The following is a 16,945-nucleotide window of genomic DNA, read 5'->3' as shown; positions in this document are numbered from 1 at the left end:
ATTGGAATTTTTCTTACCTTCTCTCTGTATCTGTCTCTGACCACTGCCATTTACACTGTGTCACAATCTATGATGAATGGAACAATGGAAATGATCCAAAATAACTAGTAACTAACACTGAATATTAATACAATTATATACTTTCAGTAACAACACAGGAACACAACAATGCACACTCTCTCTCTCTCTCACACACACACACACACACACACACACCTATCTCAATGACCTGAGGAAAGGATCGATCCCAAGATACCTACAGTCCAAGCACAACTGGCCTTGCTCTCTCTGGGTGGGTAGAATTGCTTTCCCTCCCTTGCCCATTATTACATGCCCAGTGCATGCTAACAATGATGTCTGTGAGATGTCATACAAATGTAGACAGCATTCTCCAAGAGAGCTGAGCTGTCCAAAGCTGCTGTGATTGCAGCAGTTTGAAAAAAGCTGTTAGGTGGCTTCATTTTATCAGAGAAAACATGTGCTCCCCTACTAACATCTCTACATCAGTGTACAGCTCCTTTATGATTTTAAAGCTTAGAGACTTAAATGAAGTGGCGGTATATTTGTTGCCATTCTGAAAGGATCTTGCTGATTTTTGCATGAAGCTCATTCAAAGAACAGGAGTCAAATCAAGCAACACAAAGCAGCACTTTATTAATGCTTACATACAAAGCCGACAAAGCAAAAATATACAAATAATGAGTATAGAAAACAAGACAATTATCACTGCACAGGTTTGCTATTCAGCTCAAATGAATGGGTTTCACATCCATATATTGTACATTAATGATCTTCTATAAATGAACATTCAGGTCAGATCACATTAAAGGACTTCTATAATTGGACATTCACATCATTTACATTAATGACCTTTCTACTGGAATCAAGTCTGATAGTGAATGTGTTTTTAGTGTATACACTAATGTTATAATATTTGTGTAGTGAATAGTTGAAAGCAGTCAAACACTGTGAGGGCCTGTTAAACACTAAAATAATTAACACTGTGAATGTGGTGACATAAGGCAAATAATACATTACATCTACATTCATTTTTTACATTAAAATGGCCACTGTATGTAAATATTTAAATAATTATATTTATTCATTCATTGTCTGTAAGCACTTATCCAGTTCGCAGTGGGTCCGGATCCTACCTGGAATGACTGGGCGCAAGGCAGGAACACACCCTGGAGCTGGTCCATCATAGGGTGACACACACTCACACGTTCACTCACACTCACACCTCTGGACACTTTTGAGACACCAAATCACCTACCAATGTGTGTTTTTGGACCGTGGGAGGAAACCGGCACAGACACAGGGAGAACACGCCACACTCCTCAAAGACAGTCACCCGGAGGAAACCCACGCGGACACAGGGAGAACACACCACACTCCTCACAGACAGTCACCCGGAGGAAACCCACGCAGACACAGGGAGATCACACCACACTCCTCACAGACAGTCACCCGGAGGAAACCCACCAAACACAGGGAGATCACACAACACTCCTCACAGACAGTCACCCGGAGGAAACCCACGCAGACACAGGGAGATCACACCACACTCCTCACAGACAGTCACCCGGAGGAAACCCACGCAGACACAGGGAGATCACACCACACTCCTCACAGACAGTCACCCAGAGGAAACCCACGCAGACACAGGGAGATCACACCACACTCCTCACAGACAGTCACCTGGAGCGGGACTTGAACCCGCAACCTCCAGGTCCCTGGAGCTGTGTGTCTGCGCCACCTTGCCGCCCTAAATAACTATATACAGACATAAAACACAATTTAATTCCAAATCACATATCTTACTGCCTAAAGGTAACAGTGTGTTCCCTCTGATTAAAGTACACATAAGTCATAGAAATAAGTCTCCAGCAAATTTCTCTAATGATTCTCTTACTTATCAGGATAGGATCATTATACTGGCACCTAGTGACTTGGCTGTGTCTAAGATTTCTCTCCTAAACGTTTTTTTAAATCTGTCAGTTATTTCTAACTTCTTCATTCGGGGTTTTTTTCATCTTGAGCACTGCACTTGCACAAATGAAAATGTAATATTTATTATAATAATGACATTATTTTTTATAATACTGATATAATAAATTACAATTTACATAAATATTATTTGCTATCTTACTTTTAGGAATTAAAAATAGCACATATAATAATGTGTTTTCTCAGTTTAAACTACTGTCACTTCCATTTATTCATTCACTCCATTCCATTTCACATTAGTCTGGGACCACTCAGATAAACACAGAGAGTTTATTAAATCCTACGCATTGTGTATCAAACTGAGGGACGCTTTAAATATGTTTCAATTTTTTTTTCTAGCATGGCACCTTAGGCCCTCTGTATTACAGTAGTGCACACTAGTCACAGTTACATCTGTTAAACCTGTAGCACTGAAATGTACTGATAGAAACAGTTTGCTCAGATTAACATCTGACACATCAGACAACAATGTAATCCAATACATCATCATTAAATATTGGTCAGAATGAGACCCAAATCAATGTAATGGCTGTTTATAACATGCATCATCATCATCAACTCCTTTGACTGAAGGGTCCAGGGTTTGTGTGCTTTTTTTGTTGTTGCTTGTTTGTTTTTTTACCTGCAGTCAGAGAGACTTTTAAAGCTCAGATAAACCGAACTGAGTATAGTAGCCTCCTCAGGCACAGAGTACTTCCTCTGCTTTTGTGAGAAACAGTGACAGAGTTTGGGCACCTCTCCGCTGAAGAGCAGGTAAATGCAGGGGTTTGCACAGCTGTTCAGACTTGCCAGCAACATCAGGATAGTGAACGTAGCAGCTGCAGTTCAATACGGAACAACATTAGTGAATATTTCATGCCAAATTCATGACAAATTATTTCTTATTTAATAAATAAATAAATACATTTAAAAATGGTTAAATTTATATAGTGAGTTTCTCATACCCAAGGTAGAAAACAACGTGCTAATATTGACTAAAATAGAAAAAATAATTAAATAGAATAATTTTTATTTTATAAATGGACATAATGGACTTCTATAAATTGTAGAAGGTTTACATTAACTATACTATCTATATCTCCAAAGACTGAGAGTTTTCCATTCACTTACAATCAGTGGGTGCTTGGCTGTCCCACACTGACCACAGCTGGACCGTGAAGAATGGCGACCAGCAGAAGATGTATGCAAGTACGATCACCACACTCATCCTAACAGTTTTGGCACGAGCTTTAGAGACACCAGAGGCTCGTGTCTGGCTGTGTGCCTCGCCACTGGCTCTGACCGCACGGCAGATCTGGACCTGGCACACCAGCACCGCACCAACGGGCACCACAAACACAGCCAGAGCCGTCCACGTTACGTATGCCTGCAGACCCCATGGCTCTGTAAACTCCGCCCAGCAGTCGAAAACCCCCGGAGCCACCTGCAGACAAATAGACAACATGTCCAGACAAAACGTCTACGTACATAAATAAGGAGTCAAAGCATGTCACTGCGGTGTTAAAATACATTTAGACATGGGCGATGATGATATTTACATGTGGAACTGACACCACTTCTTTTCAAACTGCTACTAACATCACAGCTTTTGAGCTTTACATGCTTGGAGGAGAATATTAAATGTCTTGTTTGCTGTGTCAACTAACAGACCCAGACTTTGCCATATTAGCTAGCACAGTGTTGAGTGATGGGTGGCCATCTTACCCACCCAAATTATAAACTCTTTACCCGAGTTAGCAGCAGAGGGTTATACAACAAATCAGGATTTCAGAATTAGCCCAATCACTTAAGCCTAAATTAAAATGCACCCAATAGGAAAAAAGCAGAGGGACATTCATAGTGAACAGTCCTTAAATCTGGACTTAAGTCATCTAGCTAACTCATAAATCCTGCCTTGTACGACAACCTACAGGGATCAAACTTCATTAATTCATTCATTCATTGTCTGTAAGTGCTTATCCAGTTCAGGGTCGCGGTGGGTCCAGAGCCGACCTGGAATCACTGGGCGCAAGGTAGGAATACACCCTGGAGGGGGCGCCAGTTCTCCACAGGGCAACACACACTCACACATTCACTCACACTTACACCTAGGGACACTTTTGAGTCGCCAATCCACCTAACCAACATGTGTTTTTAAAGCATGGGAGGAAACCGGAGCACCCGGAAGAAACCCACGCAGACACAGAGAGAACACACCACATTCCTCACAGACAGTCACCCCGAGGAAACCCACGCAGACACAGGGAGAACACACCACACTCCTCACAGACAGTCACCCGGAGGAAACCCACGCAGACACAAAGAGAACACACCACATTCCTCACAGACAGTCACCCCGAGGAAACCCACGCAGACACAGGGAGAACACACCACATTCCTCACAGACAGTCACCCAGAGGAAACCCACGCAGACACAGGGAGAACACACCACACTCCTCACAGACCGTCACCCGGAGGAAACCCACGCAGACACAGGGAGAACACACCACACTCCTCACAGACAGTCACCTGGAGGAAACCCACGCAGACACAGGGAGAACACACCACACTCCTCACAGTCACCCAGAGTAGGACTTGAATTCACAACCCCAGGACCCTGAAGCTGTGTTACTGCGACACTACCTGCAGGTGCCCTGAATTAAATCTTCAAATGGTAATACCAATGCTTTGACAGTTGCACCATTCCAGATGCTAATAAAAAGATCTTAACCAACCAATGTATAGGTGTGGCAGTAGTTGAGAGCAGTAAAACTAATTAAACTTGCTATATTTAAAATGTGGATAGTAGATAAATGCAAATGCATTAGGTGAGGAGTGAGCTATGTTCTTATGAGTGTAAGTCAACATAACATAGGGGCAATTGAACCCTGCTTTCCATACACACACCTGCACACGTGAGAAGATGAACACCTGAGGCAGACCCCCGGCCAGAGCCACACCCCATGCTGCACACACTGGAGCCGTGCAGCTCGCTCGACCACCTCGCCGCAGTCTCGCCATCGGGTCACACACGGCGCCGTAGCGGTCCACTGTCATCGCCACAATCATGTAGGCAGACGCAAACATGCCCACCACCTGCAGTCACGGTAAAAAGAAATGTTCTCACCTCACTTCACTCTCATTTTTCCCTTGGAGAAATCCAGCTTAGACTTAGATTTCCCAAATATGGGCAAGAAGCCTGGTGATAAAATGACAGCATGGCTACAGTGGTCTATTGGCCCCATTCATGGAGAACAATTCATGTTAAATTGAAATGCAATGCAATGAATGCAAGGCATAATTTCAATTTCACTGATTCACATCATTTGGCCTCTTTAGTGAAAAAATGTGTGCAGATTAGCATTTAAAAACATAAGGAAGAAGTTGTTTTGCCTTCAGCTTTGTGGTACTTGTAACGTGCGTGACTCATTGTGTTCCAGTGAATGCAAGTTATATTAAAGATTTGACAATCAAAAGGCACTTGTCTTGAAGTACATTCATCCTGCTGAGGGAAAAAAATACCTTGCTGATCTAAACGGCTCTTAGCTGGTTTATTCTGGTCTGGTTTTATTCTAGAGTCACACACAAAATATTGTTGTGTGTGTGTGTGTTTTTGTGGTGGTGTATCTGAAGCGGACATGAATGTGAAAAAAGTGAAATGCAATGTGTGATTATGATTGCTTTTAAACAGTGATGAAACCAGAATGAAAATTAGCTTCCAATTACACTGATTTAACAAGGTTTGTAATTCTGCATGATATAAGCTGTGCACTGACAACATGTCAATGTGTATTTCATTTATTTCTGACATGAATCAACTCTTTTACATATTTTTAATGAATATCCTAAAGTATACTTCAGTAAAGAGGCATGAAAACCATGTAACAGAGGCTTAGCTTTTCATTTTGGAGCCTGTTCTACACATTACCATGGGAAAGTGTCCATTGCATTTCACCAAAACTCTTCTTCAAATGTATTTCCAAGTGTGTTTCATAGGTGTCAGAAACCCTATATATTCACTCATTCTAAAAGGAGGAATATTTTGTCCACAACCAGAAATTTAAATTTATAAAGATTTAATCAAAAAGGTCTGTTTTATCTCAGCTGTGTTTTAATACTTTATTTTGGTGAGTGAAGCTCTGATATTTTGACTCCTTTCTCATGTGGAGTGATATCTATTAGTTTTTTCTGTGTACAGCATGAGACATAACATACACATGTATCAGTTTACCATCTCTCAGTCTGAGCATGTGTTTTTGAATGCGATATGAAAGAACAAGAGAGAAATCTGAGGGTGGTTATTATACTGATAAATGTTTTAGAATTCCCATCTCAGAAAAACAGTACATGCTAACAGCTGGACACATGCAAAACCTCCTTTATTATTTTAGGACACAGAACATCACCCTTCTCTATGCAACGCAGCATAGCAAGATAACACATCTATACACAGTGTACCATATATATTGTATATACACAGTATATATAATATATAACTACAATATAACTATATACACTATAACATACTGTGTATATACAGATGTGTACCACCTTCCACTGCAAGTATATATTTTAACATTGATTGCACACAGAAATATTTTGTGAAAACATGCTATAAAAATTTGAAAATACAAACACACTATATGTCCAACAGTATCCAGACACCTCTTCTAATCCGTGAACTCAATTTCCTTTTGCTGCAGGGATTCAGTTGTTTCACACCACTTCTACAATCTCTAGAATTATGCATCAGTCGCTAAAGTTAACCATGGCTCAGTGAAACTAAACCCTCACATCATTGTTCCTATGTTGAGTGCAAAGCATTTCCAGAAGAGAAGAAGCTGCCACTGAATCCACTGCCAAACAGTTAACAACCATCAATCCATAAGAAATGCTGCTAAGCAGATGTCCACAAAATGTCTGAAACAAAATGTATTCACATTTCCTTGGGGAAAAGTGAAGGAACTCTAAACCAGCGTGAAAACTCTTTGGATCTTTAAGACCACTGGGTGGCAGAGGTTTGTAGTCACATGCTCGTCCAGGGAGGTATTCCAAAAAAGCAGAATTCCTCAATTAGCCAAAGTCAAGCCTCTCCAATAGGAGCTGAGTTGAAGGACATCCCTATTGGACTGTCATCAACTTTGGGCTTAAGTTAGCTGGCTAACAGAGAAATTCTGCTTTGTGGAAAACCCTCAAGATGTTCACTCTGAGATTAAGTGTACTCATAAACAGTTCACCTCTCTTTGCAGCAGTAAGAGCTTCTGCTCTTCTGGGAAGCATTTACACTAGATGCTGGAACATTGCTGTGAGGATTTGACTGCACTCAAACGCAAGTGTATTAGAAAAGAATGTGTTTCGCATGTTACAAGACCCAATGCTGTTATACCCCCAGTGTTATACCCCTCTAGGCAGCACTTGGCATTGGGCATGGACGACACTGACATGGCAAGATCTTAGGCTCATGTGCAGCTGCTTCAATTTATCCCATGTCGTTTCAAAAAGAGGTTTCCAAACACTTGTGGACATGTAGTGCACGTTTACACAGTAGATACCTGAAGATACTTGACCGCGCGGCACACGGGGTCCGGCCCCACGAAGCGGTCCGTGATTTCCCACACGAGCTGCGGACACACCTGGAAGAAGGCCACACCCAGGTCCGCCACGCACAGGTGCAGCACGAACACGCGCATGCGCGAGAGGCGCTCACGACGCCGCAGCAGCAGCAGCATGAGCGCGGAGTTGAGGAGCGCGGCGGCAATGAAGATGAGCGCGAGGAGAGCGATCTCAACACGGGCGAGCTGCTCGTCTCTCGGGTCGCTGAGCTCCAGGCTCTGGTCACTGAGGTTTAACACTGACATCGCGCTCAGCTGAAGAGACGGTTCCTTCCCTGGAGCTTCATTCCGCGGTGGTGTCAGAGCTTGGAGAAAAGTTTCTGCTCCATACAATAGTGAGTTCTTCTGTTTTCACTAGAAATTAACATACATCTCAATATAACGCCCACCTTTGCTAGTTCTGAGGTTTTGGAAATAAAAAGCTCTCCGCATCACACACCGTGCGTGAACTTGACTTTATAAAGCGGAGAAACAGAGGGCGGGTTTAACGCGGAGGGAGAATAAAGCGCCAGCCAATCACAGCACATGAGGGCGGGGTTTGATAAAATAACGGTTGGAAACACAATGGTTTAGGAGCACTACCCTTCTACTTACCACACCGAAGATAAGATACATTCACTGCTGACACAAAACTGAGGGCTGTGTGTGTGTGTGTGACAGGAATATTTCATATTGCGGGGAAAAAAACCTGTATACACATTCACATTATAGGGACGTGTGGGGACCTCCAGCTCGTACCTACAATTTAGATGATATTTTAAAGTAATATTTTATGATTGAGGTTATGGTTAGGTTAGTACTTATGGAGAAAAAATAATGGTCACTCTCCTCAAAATGAGTAGAAATGCCCCCACAATTCATAGATACAAGATTGTGTGTGTGTGTGTGTGTGTGTGTGTGTGAGAGAGAGAGAGAGAGAGAGAGAGAAACTGCATAAACTAATCAACCAAAAATTAAAAATGACCTTGTTTCTACGCTCATTGTCCATTTTATCAGCTCCACTGACTTATTCCACATTTACAGACTTAAGATAAGATTAACAGAGCAGTATTTAACATTCGTTAGGACCCACATACCGTATTAATTTATTAGCGTTTGTCAAGCTAAAGCCGTTTTTTTAAAGTAGCAATACCAAATACACTGTATGACCAACCCCAGACGGCGAGCATATATTGGTCCTCTGGCATAAAAAGGCTGTCACACCACTGACTGTAGACCACTGCTGGTCCACCATCGCACCACTCAGATTACTGTCCTGTACAGGATAGAACTCATTTATAATCTCCTCAAACAGATTTTACATTCACAGAGACTTTTATTCTGGAAAACACACTAATACAAATATTACCAACAACTCTGAGAGATATAATAATGAGTATAAGCCTGATATAAAATTATTCTGATAAAATTGTTGACACTGTACTGGATTAAGATTATTTACTAATCTTTTATATAAAAATATTATATTTAATCACCAGTGGCTAGATCATTGCTGTGAGGATCTGATGGTTTACTGGACCACGCTCAAAACTAGACACAGGGAGAGTAAGCCCTGAGAATGTTATGGAGTTTTGTGAGGCTTTGCTGTGAGCACAGAAGCCTGATCCCCACTGTCCCTCAGCAGTCATGGAAGAGCAAGAGGCGACGTTTCTTAGGAAACTGAATGGAGTTTTCTGTAATTTATCTTAATGCTAAAGATGCATTAATTTATGTTACAACCCATGCTTTAATTGCTTTTATTTCATACATTAGGTACCTCTTTAAGCCCTTTTCCAATTGACCACACTTGACTTTGGGCTTAAGTTATTTACATATATTTACATATAGCTCTACAAGCTCAGGAGGAAGTGAAAAACACATCAAACTAAAAAACAGATTCCCTCAAATCTCTGTTGATTCATTGTCTGAATACAATTTCTGTTTCTCTAGACCAAGAGGGTATTAACCCGTTAACCAGCTAACTTAAGTCCAAAGTTGAAGACTGTCCAATAGGCATCAACCTCAGCTCTGTAACTATTTGTCAGATTTGACTTTGGGCTTAAGTTAGTTGGCTGAGAATTCAGGTGTGTTAAACCAAATCCACAAAGATGGTGTGGGTGCTGGTTTTCTTTCCAACCAAGCAGAAGCGGCACCTCATTCCACCTGTTTTTGATCAATGGATCCTGGCTTTCAGTAGATTGGGGCTTCTGCTTGGTTGAAAGGAAAACCTTTGTGGATTTGGTTTGAGAGCCCTGCTCTAGACCATAGAGACAACAATAACGCAAACAGTTTTTTGTTTTATTTACTCCAAAACATGACATGAAGTTTTATATAGCTCTGGAAGACCACTGTACTTTTCATCCTTCGCTCTTCATAAAGAATCAATGCCCAACATCGCATTGGAGGAACAGCTCTGCCCAGATAAAGTACTCCTCATCCTCAAACAAGTAATAACACCACCTCTACATTGAGAGGGCAAAATGTCACAATAAATTATAACTGAAAAGCAGATATTGCTGAAATCAGATGAGTCACTTACATTGCTCTCCAAATTGGCAAAAAAAATGGATGAACATAAAATGCCAAACAAAATCGCTAATGAGGAAGAACAGAGCTAGGTTTAGACTGCTGTGCTGTGGTATGAAAAGAGAAGCATGCAGAGCTTTTGTATATGTCCATGACTCCTGTTGTTTTACTCTTGCTCATTTCTCCACCATTTTCTAGTTCTTACCAGATCCTTGGAGCCCAGCTGTTCTGAGGCACTGTCAGCATTTCTACAAAAATGCCAACAAGCAGAAAGCTCATGGGCTTCAGATTATTATCAATGTTCTTATCCCTCAGCCAGCTGGGGCAGCAGGGAGCTCGCCAACAGTCTGTACAGAACCCGAAAATTATTAACCTCATATACAGCCAATATTTCTGCCCGTCTCATCTCTGTGTTAGCTGTACATTATTATATGGAGGTAGGAGTGCATCACTAGTGCTGATCTCCTGAATGAATAAGGCATTACAGCAGATTACACACAGCAAACCAATTCAACACTGGTTCTATTGATGTCAGATCAGGAGCTGCTGATACTGCTGAGGAGCTCTTCCTTGCTGAGCTGATAGTGGCTCTTCTTCCACACATCGCGAAGCTCCTGCAGAGTTGTGCCGATCTCTTTCCCTGAGGTAATGCCCAGGCGCCGTAGGTCATGGCCACTGACTGGGAAGCGAGGGATGGACCAGCGTTTCAGCTCAGCCAGGAGCTTCCCCTCACCCTGGTACTTCAGCAGCTCCAGAACTTTGCTGTGAGCATCAGGCTCTCGACTCTACAAACACAGTCAGATTCAAGCCTCCTCAGTTAGGGTCGTTCATTTAGACAAACAACTCACTGAAACTGCCATTTCACATTGGGGAAGGTTTTTTGTTTTTTTTTTTAAAGAGTTTATTGTCCTGTGTCTCCGAGACAGATACTACCGTACAGATTGTATGTTTCCTTTCAGCACATGCAAAATGTAGTGTATATATCTAGCAGTATTAAGTATCAGCTAAATTATAAAAACGATGTCTGAACTTCAGACCGATCAGTCTCTACTGAAATTTCTTTAAGAATGGCTGTCTCTCAAGTTCTCTTTGCTGTATTAACACCAGACTTGAACACAGTGCTCTACCTTTCAGATGCAAACATTGGACCAAGGGTTTCAATTTAATACAACTGTAAATGGTACAAATTTGTATAAGCTGTAACAGAGTTCTGTGGCCTTGTGTATGTCAAATAACAACTGTTAATATGTATAAAAAACACTCAGGGCAATATGTTAAGTCAAAATATGCATATGCAGCGTACATTCAGTGTACTTACGTCAATGATGAAATCTGTGAATGGTTTGAGGCTGTCATGCTCATCTTGGTTCTTAACAAGGTCTCGTCTGTGTTTCACCAAAAAAAGGCCCAGGGTTTTCTCCTCTCTGGAGATCTTTAGCCTCAAATCCAGCCTCTCTACATCATCTGAGCCTCGGAACAGAGCGGAGAGCACAGTCATGGGCTTGGGAGACATGCCTTCTGCCTTTTCACATACCTGCTTCATGTCCTCAACACTGCCCTCTGCTGGGAGACCTGGAGAACAAATCACAAGACTGCGGCTTTGGTAAAGTGTATAATATACAATGAGGATCCAATACAAATCAAATTTTTAATTTTTAAAAATAATTTAATTAATAATAATAAATTAATTAATAAAAAATTAATTAATTTCAACTTTCTCCCCAGCATGAGTAACAGAGTACCCAGTAAAAAATAATTCATTCAATCATTTTCTGTAACCACTTTATCCTGTCCAACAAATTTCAACAAATTGAATCCCCTCTGCAGTAGTTACAAACTCTAATCTTCTGGGAAGTTTTCATAGTAGATGTTGGAACATTTCTCTGAGGAATTTCAACTCAATAACTATAGGTGCAATGGCAAGTTTGGACACAGAGAGAACACCATTCAACACATTAGGGAAGAACTGTGCTCCCTATTCATACCCTTGATTTCAAATTAATCTCTACATAAATAAATGTAACTTTCAATCAACAGTAGAGCTCCAGCCAAACTGTGAGCATATCTCACCCATGTATTGAGCCAGTCCAAGCTCATAAATGAGCTCCAGCAAGTGTGACACATGGTTCCCCGTCAGCATCTTCTTCAGCTCCACCCAAATCCTTTCTCCTGAGATTCCTGCCAGGCCACGAGCATTCTCCTTAATTGCCTCCAGAGTTTCTGGATCATGCTGCCCTGGATCAGACGCCACACGGCCAAAGAACCTGTAAAGTGAAGCCACAACAACTAAGTAAAGTATTTGAAAAGTAATATTTAATTGCAGAAGGTAGGTGTTACAGTCACACAGCCCCAGGGTCCTTGAGGTTTTGGGTTCGAGTCCCGCTCCGGGTGATTGTCTGTGAGGAGTGTGATGTGTTCTCCCTGTGTCCGCATGGGTTTCCTCCGGGTGACTGTCTGTGAGGAGTGTGATGTGTTCTCCCTGTGTCTGTGGGTTGCCTCCAGGTGACTGTCTGTGAGGAGTGTGGTGTGATCTCCCTGTGTCTGCGTGGGTTTCCTCCAGGTGACTGTCTGTGAGGAGTGTGCTGTGTTCTCCCTATGTCTGCGTGGGTTTCCTCCGTGTGCTCCGGTTTCCTCCCACAGTCCAAAAACACACGTTGGTAGGGGGATTGGCGACTCAAAAGTGTCCGTAGATGTGAGTGAATGTGTTGCCCTGTGAAGGACTGGCGCCCCCTCCAGGGTGTGTTCCTGCCTTGGACCCAGTGATTCCGGGTTGGCTCCAGACCCACCACAACCCTGAACTAGATAAGCAGTTACAGAGAATGAATGAATATTTAATTGACACCACGAGGCTTTTAATATCCCATTACCCCTCAGCATTGCAACATGCATAAAGCTACATATGCACATGGGCATTGACACAAATCACTGGTAGTTTCATTAAGCGCTATAAGGAAAATTACCACTGTAAACATTTCCTGATGAATAAACTCATAACCATTCATGCGGTGTGATGATTTGTTACATTTCAAAATACTGGAGCCCTATCACACTGTTCTAAAATATTTGCCTCATGGATAATGTACTAGATACAAATAAAGTGTTTAAATATTTCACTCATCCTGCTGTGGCCCTACAGCTTCAAAATGTAGCACCGTCAATTGATATCTTCAGACCGAAATGCAGGAGCAATGTACGGTTACTGTGTTATTTAGAAAGAAACTGCAAACTGAAGGATGTGCCAAGCTGCTTATTATTATTTATAATAAAGGTGATATATCCTAGATTTTAAACATTAATATAGTAACAAACAACTAGTTTCTATTGAAAGATATAGTGGAGTAAGGATGTCCTGAGCAGAAAAAGAAGTCACACACCCTCTGTGTGTGTTCTCTGCTCTTTGTTTATATATTCAGGCCAGTTGTACATGCATGTAAATCCCTCCCTGGCGAAACACTGGGGACAGCATTGTACATGCACTGTACATGGCAGAGGGCAGTATGAAATGTTCAGGTGAAAGGGACTGTCCAAAAATTAGACAAAACAAGGACTGTTTTTTATCAAAAAGGGCTGTGGAATGCCTCCAACAGGCAAAAATAATGGCTCAGTTGTGCTCATCTTTGTTTAACAGCCTCTTTCTCTGGGCTTCACAACACTGAGCTGACACTGAGATTGTTTTAGCTTAATGTACTAAAACAATGACACAGGAAAACCAAACTTCTCTCACTTATTACTGCTCGCGAGTAAATGTGCTGAAATAAAGAATCTATAATATAATAATAATATTGTACAGTAAGTTTTCCTGCCCATTGTAAAATTGTATTAAGCTTTAATTATAAAAGTGTTTTTTTCAGCAAAATGTCTTGTGATAATTTAACACAACCACACCTGAAATATCTTAAAATTCGCAGGTAGTCCTCCTGGATCCTAAGGGCAGCACTTCCAACAAAACAAACCTTTCTGTTCTGAAGATCTTCATAACCTTGGAAATAATCATAGAGTGTCCCATCCAAACCTGAGAGGAAAGCAACAGCACACCATCACACAAGGAATCCCACATTTATTTCAGCATATAATAATTAGTGTCTAACATGTTACTGAATGCGGAAGTGAGCTACAATAACAACTGCCGTATCTCGAGTACCAAGGAACATGGAGTTAATGGTGAGGTCTCTGCGTTCGGCATCTTTTTGCCAATCTGTGGTGAACTCTACTTCAGCGTGTCGTCCATCTGTCTGCACGTCCACTCGCAGCGTGGTCACCTCAAAGTTCTCATTATGCACCTGCACGAGGTATAAACAATAGCACAAACTCATACTGTTAACACACCTCTCCCAGTTTCACGTTAAAAGCAGTACAGTGTTCTGGAGTAACTTTATTTCATTCCACAGTCAACACGTGTTTGTGTGGATTAGTGGGTACCACTGCTGCCCTCTAAATGGCAGACTCTAGTTCCATTTCCAAAGTGACAGGAATACCATGTTATACCAGTTAAAGTCCTTAGGCAAGACCCTGCTACTCCTATAACACAATTAACACTGTTAGTAGCTCTGGAAAAGAAAGTCTGCAAATGCCTTAAAAGTAAATGTGGTGAAAGAGGGGAGGGGGGAAAAAACACTTCATTTTAGTGCATCTAATGGACTATGCATGTGTCCATTATAAGCCCACTGCCGCAGTACTACGGAAAATACAAAGTGGTCTCTGAGGCCCTGGACATCTCTCACCCTGGCAGTGATGGTCCCATGTTTCTCTCCTTTGTTGTTGATCATTCTGATCCCTGCACTCTGGAACATGTGCTTCATTTCTTCTGGTGTTGCTGTCGTGGCAAAATCCACATCTTCAGGTCTCTGTCCTGAGAGTAGGTCCCTCACCGCTCCCCCAGCGATCCTCAGCTCAAACTGGTGCTTCTCAAAAATCTCTGGAAGAGTCATTTAAGTGTTTAAATATTTCTTAATAATAAAAGTGGTGCCACATACACCTCATTAAAGAAGCATTAGAATCAGGTTTTATTTCACAAAGGAAGTAACAATATGTGTTTTGTCAAGTGCACTACTGTGCGTGTGAGTGGGCAACAGAATACAGGCTTAAAAACAGCCAAAGACATGCGTTTTTTTTACATTATGTTCTTTTTGTTCTATTATAATATTTTGGAAAAAAATTATATGTGATTTAATTCATTGTCAGTAAACAAAGGTACACTCTTGGATTATTTATGCTTCTCTAGATAAGAGTATGTTTACATTCCTGAATGAATTAATGTACCGTGTTGAATCTCACCTGCCAGGCTGTTCAATCCATCAGTGAACAGTGACTCAAATTCCTTGGTTTTCAGCTTCATAGTGAATAAATATCGGTGACTCCAAGTGGGATGAATTCTGTTTAGTAATTTATGGCTGAGGAATATTCTTCCCCACATCTAAGAAAGAACAAACAGTCATATGTTAGAACTGAGCTTTAATACAGTCATAAATTAAACAGACACACATAAATAATTGTTAAAATGGGTTTTATTCTTTCCTAGCATATGACCTTCACAAAATAAATAACTGTGATCATTACTCATTTTGCAATTTTCCGCCAGTTTAAAATGCTACCAGAGTGCACAAGTTATGACTTTCCTGTGTTTCTACTGAAAGAATCTGAATTAGCCTAACAGTAAGACAAAATCTGGACAAATCCCAGTTTTTAAATGCATTGAAAGAGTTAAAATATAATTCCACAATAACCTGGAAAGAAACACAAGTATCAAGTGAGGTTAAATTTATTTTTATAGCACATTTATAAAACACCAGGTGTCTTCTATTTTGCATTTGAACTTAAACTATAGCTAAATTTAGACATGGAGGACGAATTGAATAATTAAAAACTACAAAGAAAATAAATAAATAAAAATACTAATTTTCTTAAATATGCACAGTAAAAGGATTAAGGAAAAAAATCAACAATAACACAAAAATTAATAAACACAAAGGGCAGGACAGAAATAAACCCAGGCAGAACAGACGAATAAAGTGTGATCTGCGTGTTGCCCTCTCCATTCAGTTTCCAATTTCTAAAGATACGTACTGTTTCTAAATCATTTTCTGCTGGTTTTCCTCGGTGTCTGCATACTATAATATCGCGGTAATAATACACTACACGCGGTAGAATAATAAACCAAATCCTGCATTCATATTTGCCTGACACTAACATCCAAACCTGTCACGTTAATGGTGGGCTCAGTCCCAAATAGCTTCATATTCCCTACTTGGTGCACTACGCAAATCTTGGAACCATGGCTTATATCGTTACACAGATCATTTTAAAACTAAAATCCAAATATAAGTTCAAATTCGAGTTCTCCACTCCACACCTACCCGTGCAGTTGAGTTTGGAACCCGTTAATTCATGCCCTACATAGTGCACTATTTAGGGAGCAGGGAGAGATTTGACATATACACTTGGTGAACATCAAATATAAACGCAAATAATGTTTAAAATCTTAGCTTTACTGGCTGCTGTGTGACTGCTGTAGCATCTGGCCAGATAAACGACACCACCAGTCGTTTTCATGAGCGGATAATACCGGACTAAACAAAGTAAAAATGTAAGTTATACCTGTAAAATAAAAGTGTGTTTCACTGAGCCGCCATCAATCCGCCATCACAGCTCTCTTCTACGTCCTCAAACACGAGAGCGCGCTGAGCGAAACCGTCCAATGAGGTGTCCCTACCTCACTAAGAGGGGCGGGATCAAGGAAGAAGGTGTCTTTTCAGGCGATTCCAATATTTATTTCCATTTTTAATATTCAGAGTGAAAAATCGTTTATATGGTTTTCTGTATTTAGATTAATTTTACAACAT

General features: G+C 41.0%; 2 protein-coding genes across 4 annotated transcripts; both read right to left on the bottom strand.

Annotated features, from left to right (window-relative positions):
• Nucleotides 1-678: 678 nt before the first annotated feature.
• Nucleotides 679-7,997, bottom strand: avpr2b.1 (arginine vasopressin receptor 2b, tandem duplicate, 1). The gene is made up of 4 exons (XM_066663510.1): nucleotides 7,542-7,997; nucleotides 4,897-5,085; nucleotides 3,121-3,433; nucleotides 679-2,828 (listed from the first exon to the last, which is right to left on the bottom strand). Exons 1-4 carry the CDS (start codon nucleotides 7,845-7,847, stop codon nucleotides 2,629-2,631), a joined length of 1,008 nt encoding a protein of 335 aa, XP_066519607.1. The 5' UTR covers nucleotides 7,848-7,997; the 3' UTR covers nucleotides 679-2,628.
• Nucleotides 7,998-9,087: 1,090 nt separating this feature from the next.
• On the bottom strand, nucleotides 9,088-16,831 carry trnt1 (tRNA nucleotidyl transferase, CCA-adding, 1). Of its 3 annotated transcripts, none has more exons than XM_066664626.1 (8): nucleotides 16,595-16,724; nucleotides 15,381-15,519; nucleotides 14,828-15,021; nucleotides 14,248-14,386; nucleotides 13,992-14,118; nucleotides 12,177-12,370; nucleotides 11,425-11,678; nucleotides 9,088-10,891 (listed from the first exon to the last, which is right to left on the bottom strand). In XM_066664626.1, exons 2-8 carry the CDS (start codon nucleotides 15,517-15,519, stop codon nucleotides 10,643-10,645), a joined length of 1,296 nt encoding a protein of 431 aa, XP_066520723.1. In that variant the 5' UTR covers nucleotides 16,595-16,724; the 3' UTR covers nucleotides 9,088-10,642. The 3 variants fall into 3 exon arrangements, with proteins under 3 accessions (XP_066520723.1, XP_066520724.1, XP_066520722.1); XM_066664627.1 differs by lacking the exon at nucleotides 16,595-16,724 and adding an exon at nucleotides 16,460-16,538; XM_066664625.1 differs by having other exon boundaries at nucleotides 9,089-10,891; nucleotides 16,701-16,831.
• Nucleotides 16,832-16,945: the final 114 nt, after the last annotated feature.

Source organism: Hoplias malabaricus, chromosome 3 (genome assembly GCF_029633855.1).
Source record: "Hoplias malabaricus isolate fHopMal1 chromosome 3, fHopMal1.hap1, whole genome shotgun sequence".
NCBI classification, from domain to species: Eukaryota; Metazoa; Chordata; class Actinopteri; order Characiformes; family Erythrinidae; genus Hoplias; species Hoplias malabaricus.
The sequence above is the reverse complement of the archived record's forward strand: the minus strand, read 5'-3'. Positions and strand labels throughout refer to the sequence as shown.

Coding starts and splice junctions, on each gene's coding strand:
- avpr2b.1 (XM_066663510.1), bottom strand. CDS start 7,847: ATGTCAGTGTTAAACCTCAGTGACCAGAGCCTGGAGCTCAGCGACCCG. Junction 5,086..7,541: donor GCGCGGTCAAGTATCTTCAG/GTATCTACTGTG, acceptor CCGTGACTGCAG/GTGGTGGGCATGTTTGCGTC. Junction 2,829..3,120: donor CAGCCAAGCACCCACTGATT/GTAAGTGAATGG, acceptor ATTGAACTGCAG/CTGCTACGTTCACTATCCTG.
- trnt1 (XM_066664625.1), bottom strand. CDS start 15,519: ATGTGGGGAAGAATATTCCTCAGCCATAAATTACTAAACAGAATTCAT. Junction 14,119..14,247: donor CATTAACTCCATGTTCCTTG/GTACTCGAGATA, acceptor CTTTCCTCTCAG/GTTTGGATGGGACACTCTAT. Junction 10,892..11,424: donor TCACAGATTTCATCATTGAC/GTAAGTACACTG, acceptor CTGTGTTTGTAG/AGTCGAGAGCCTGATGCTCA.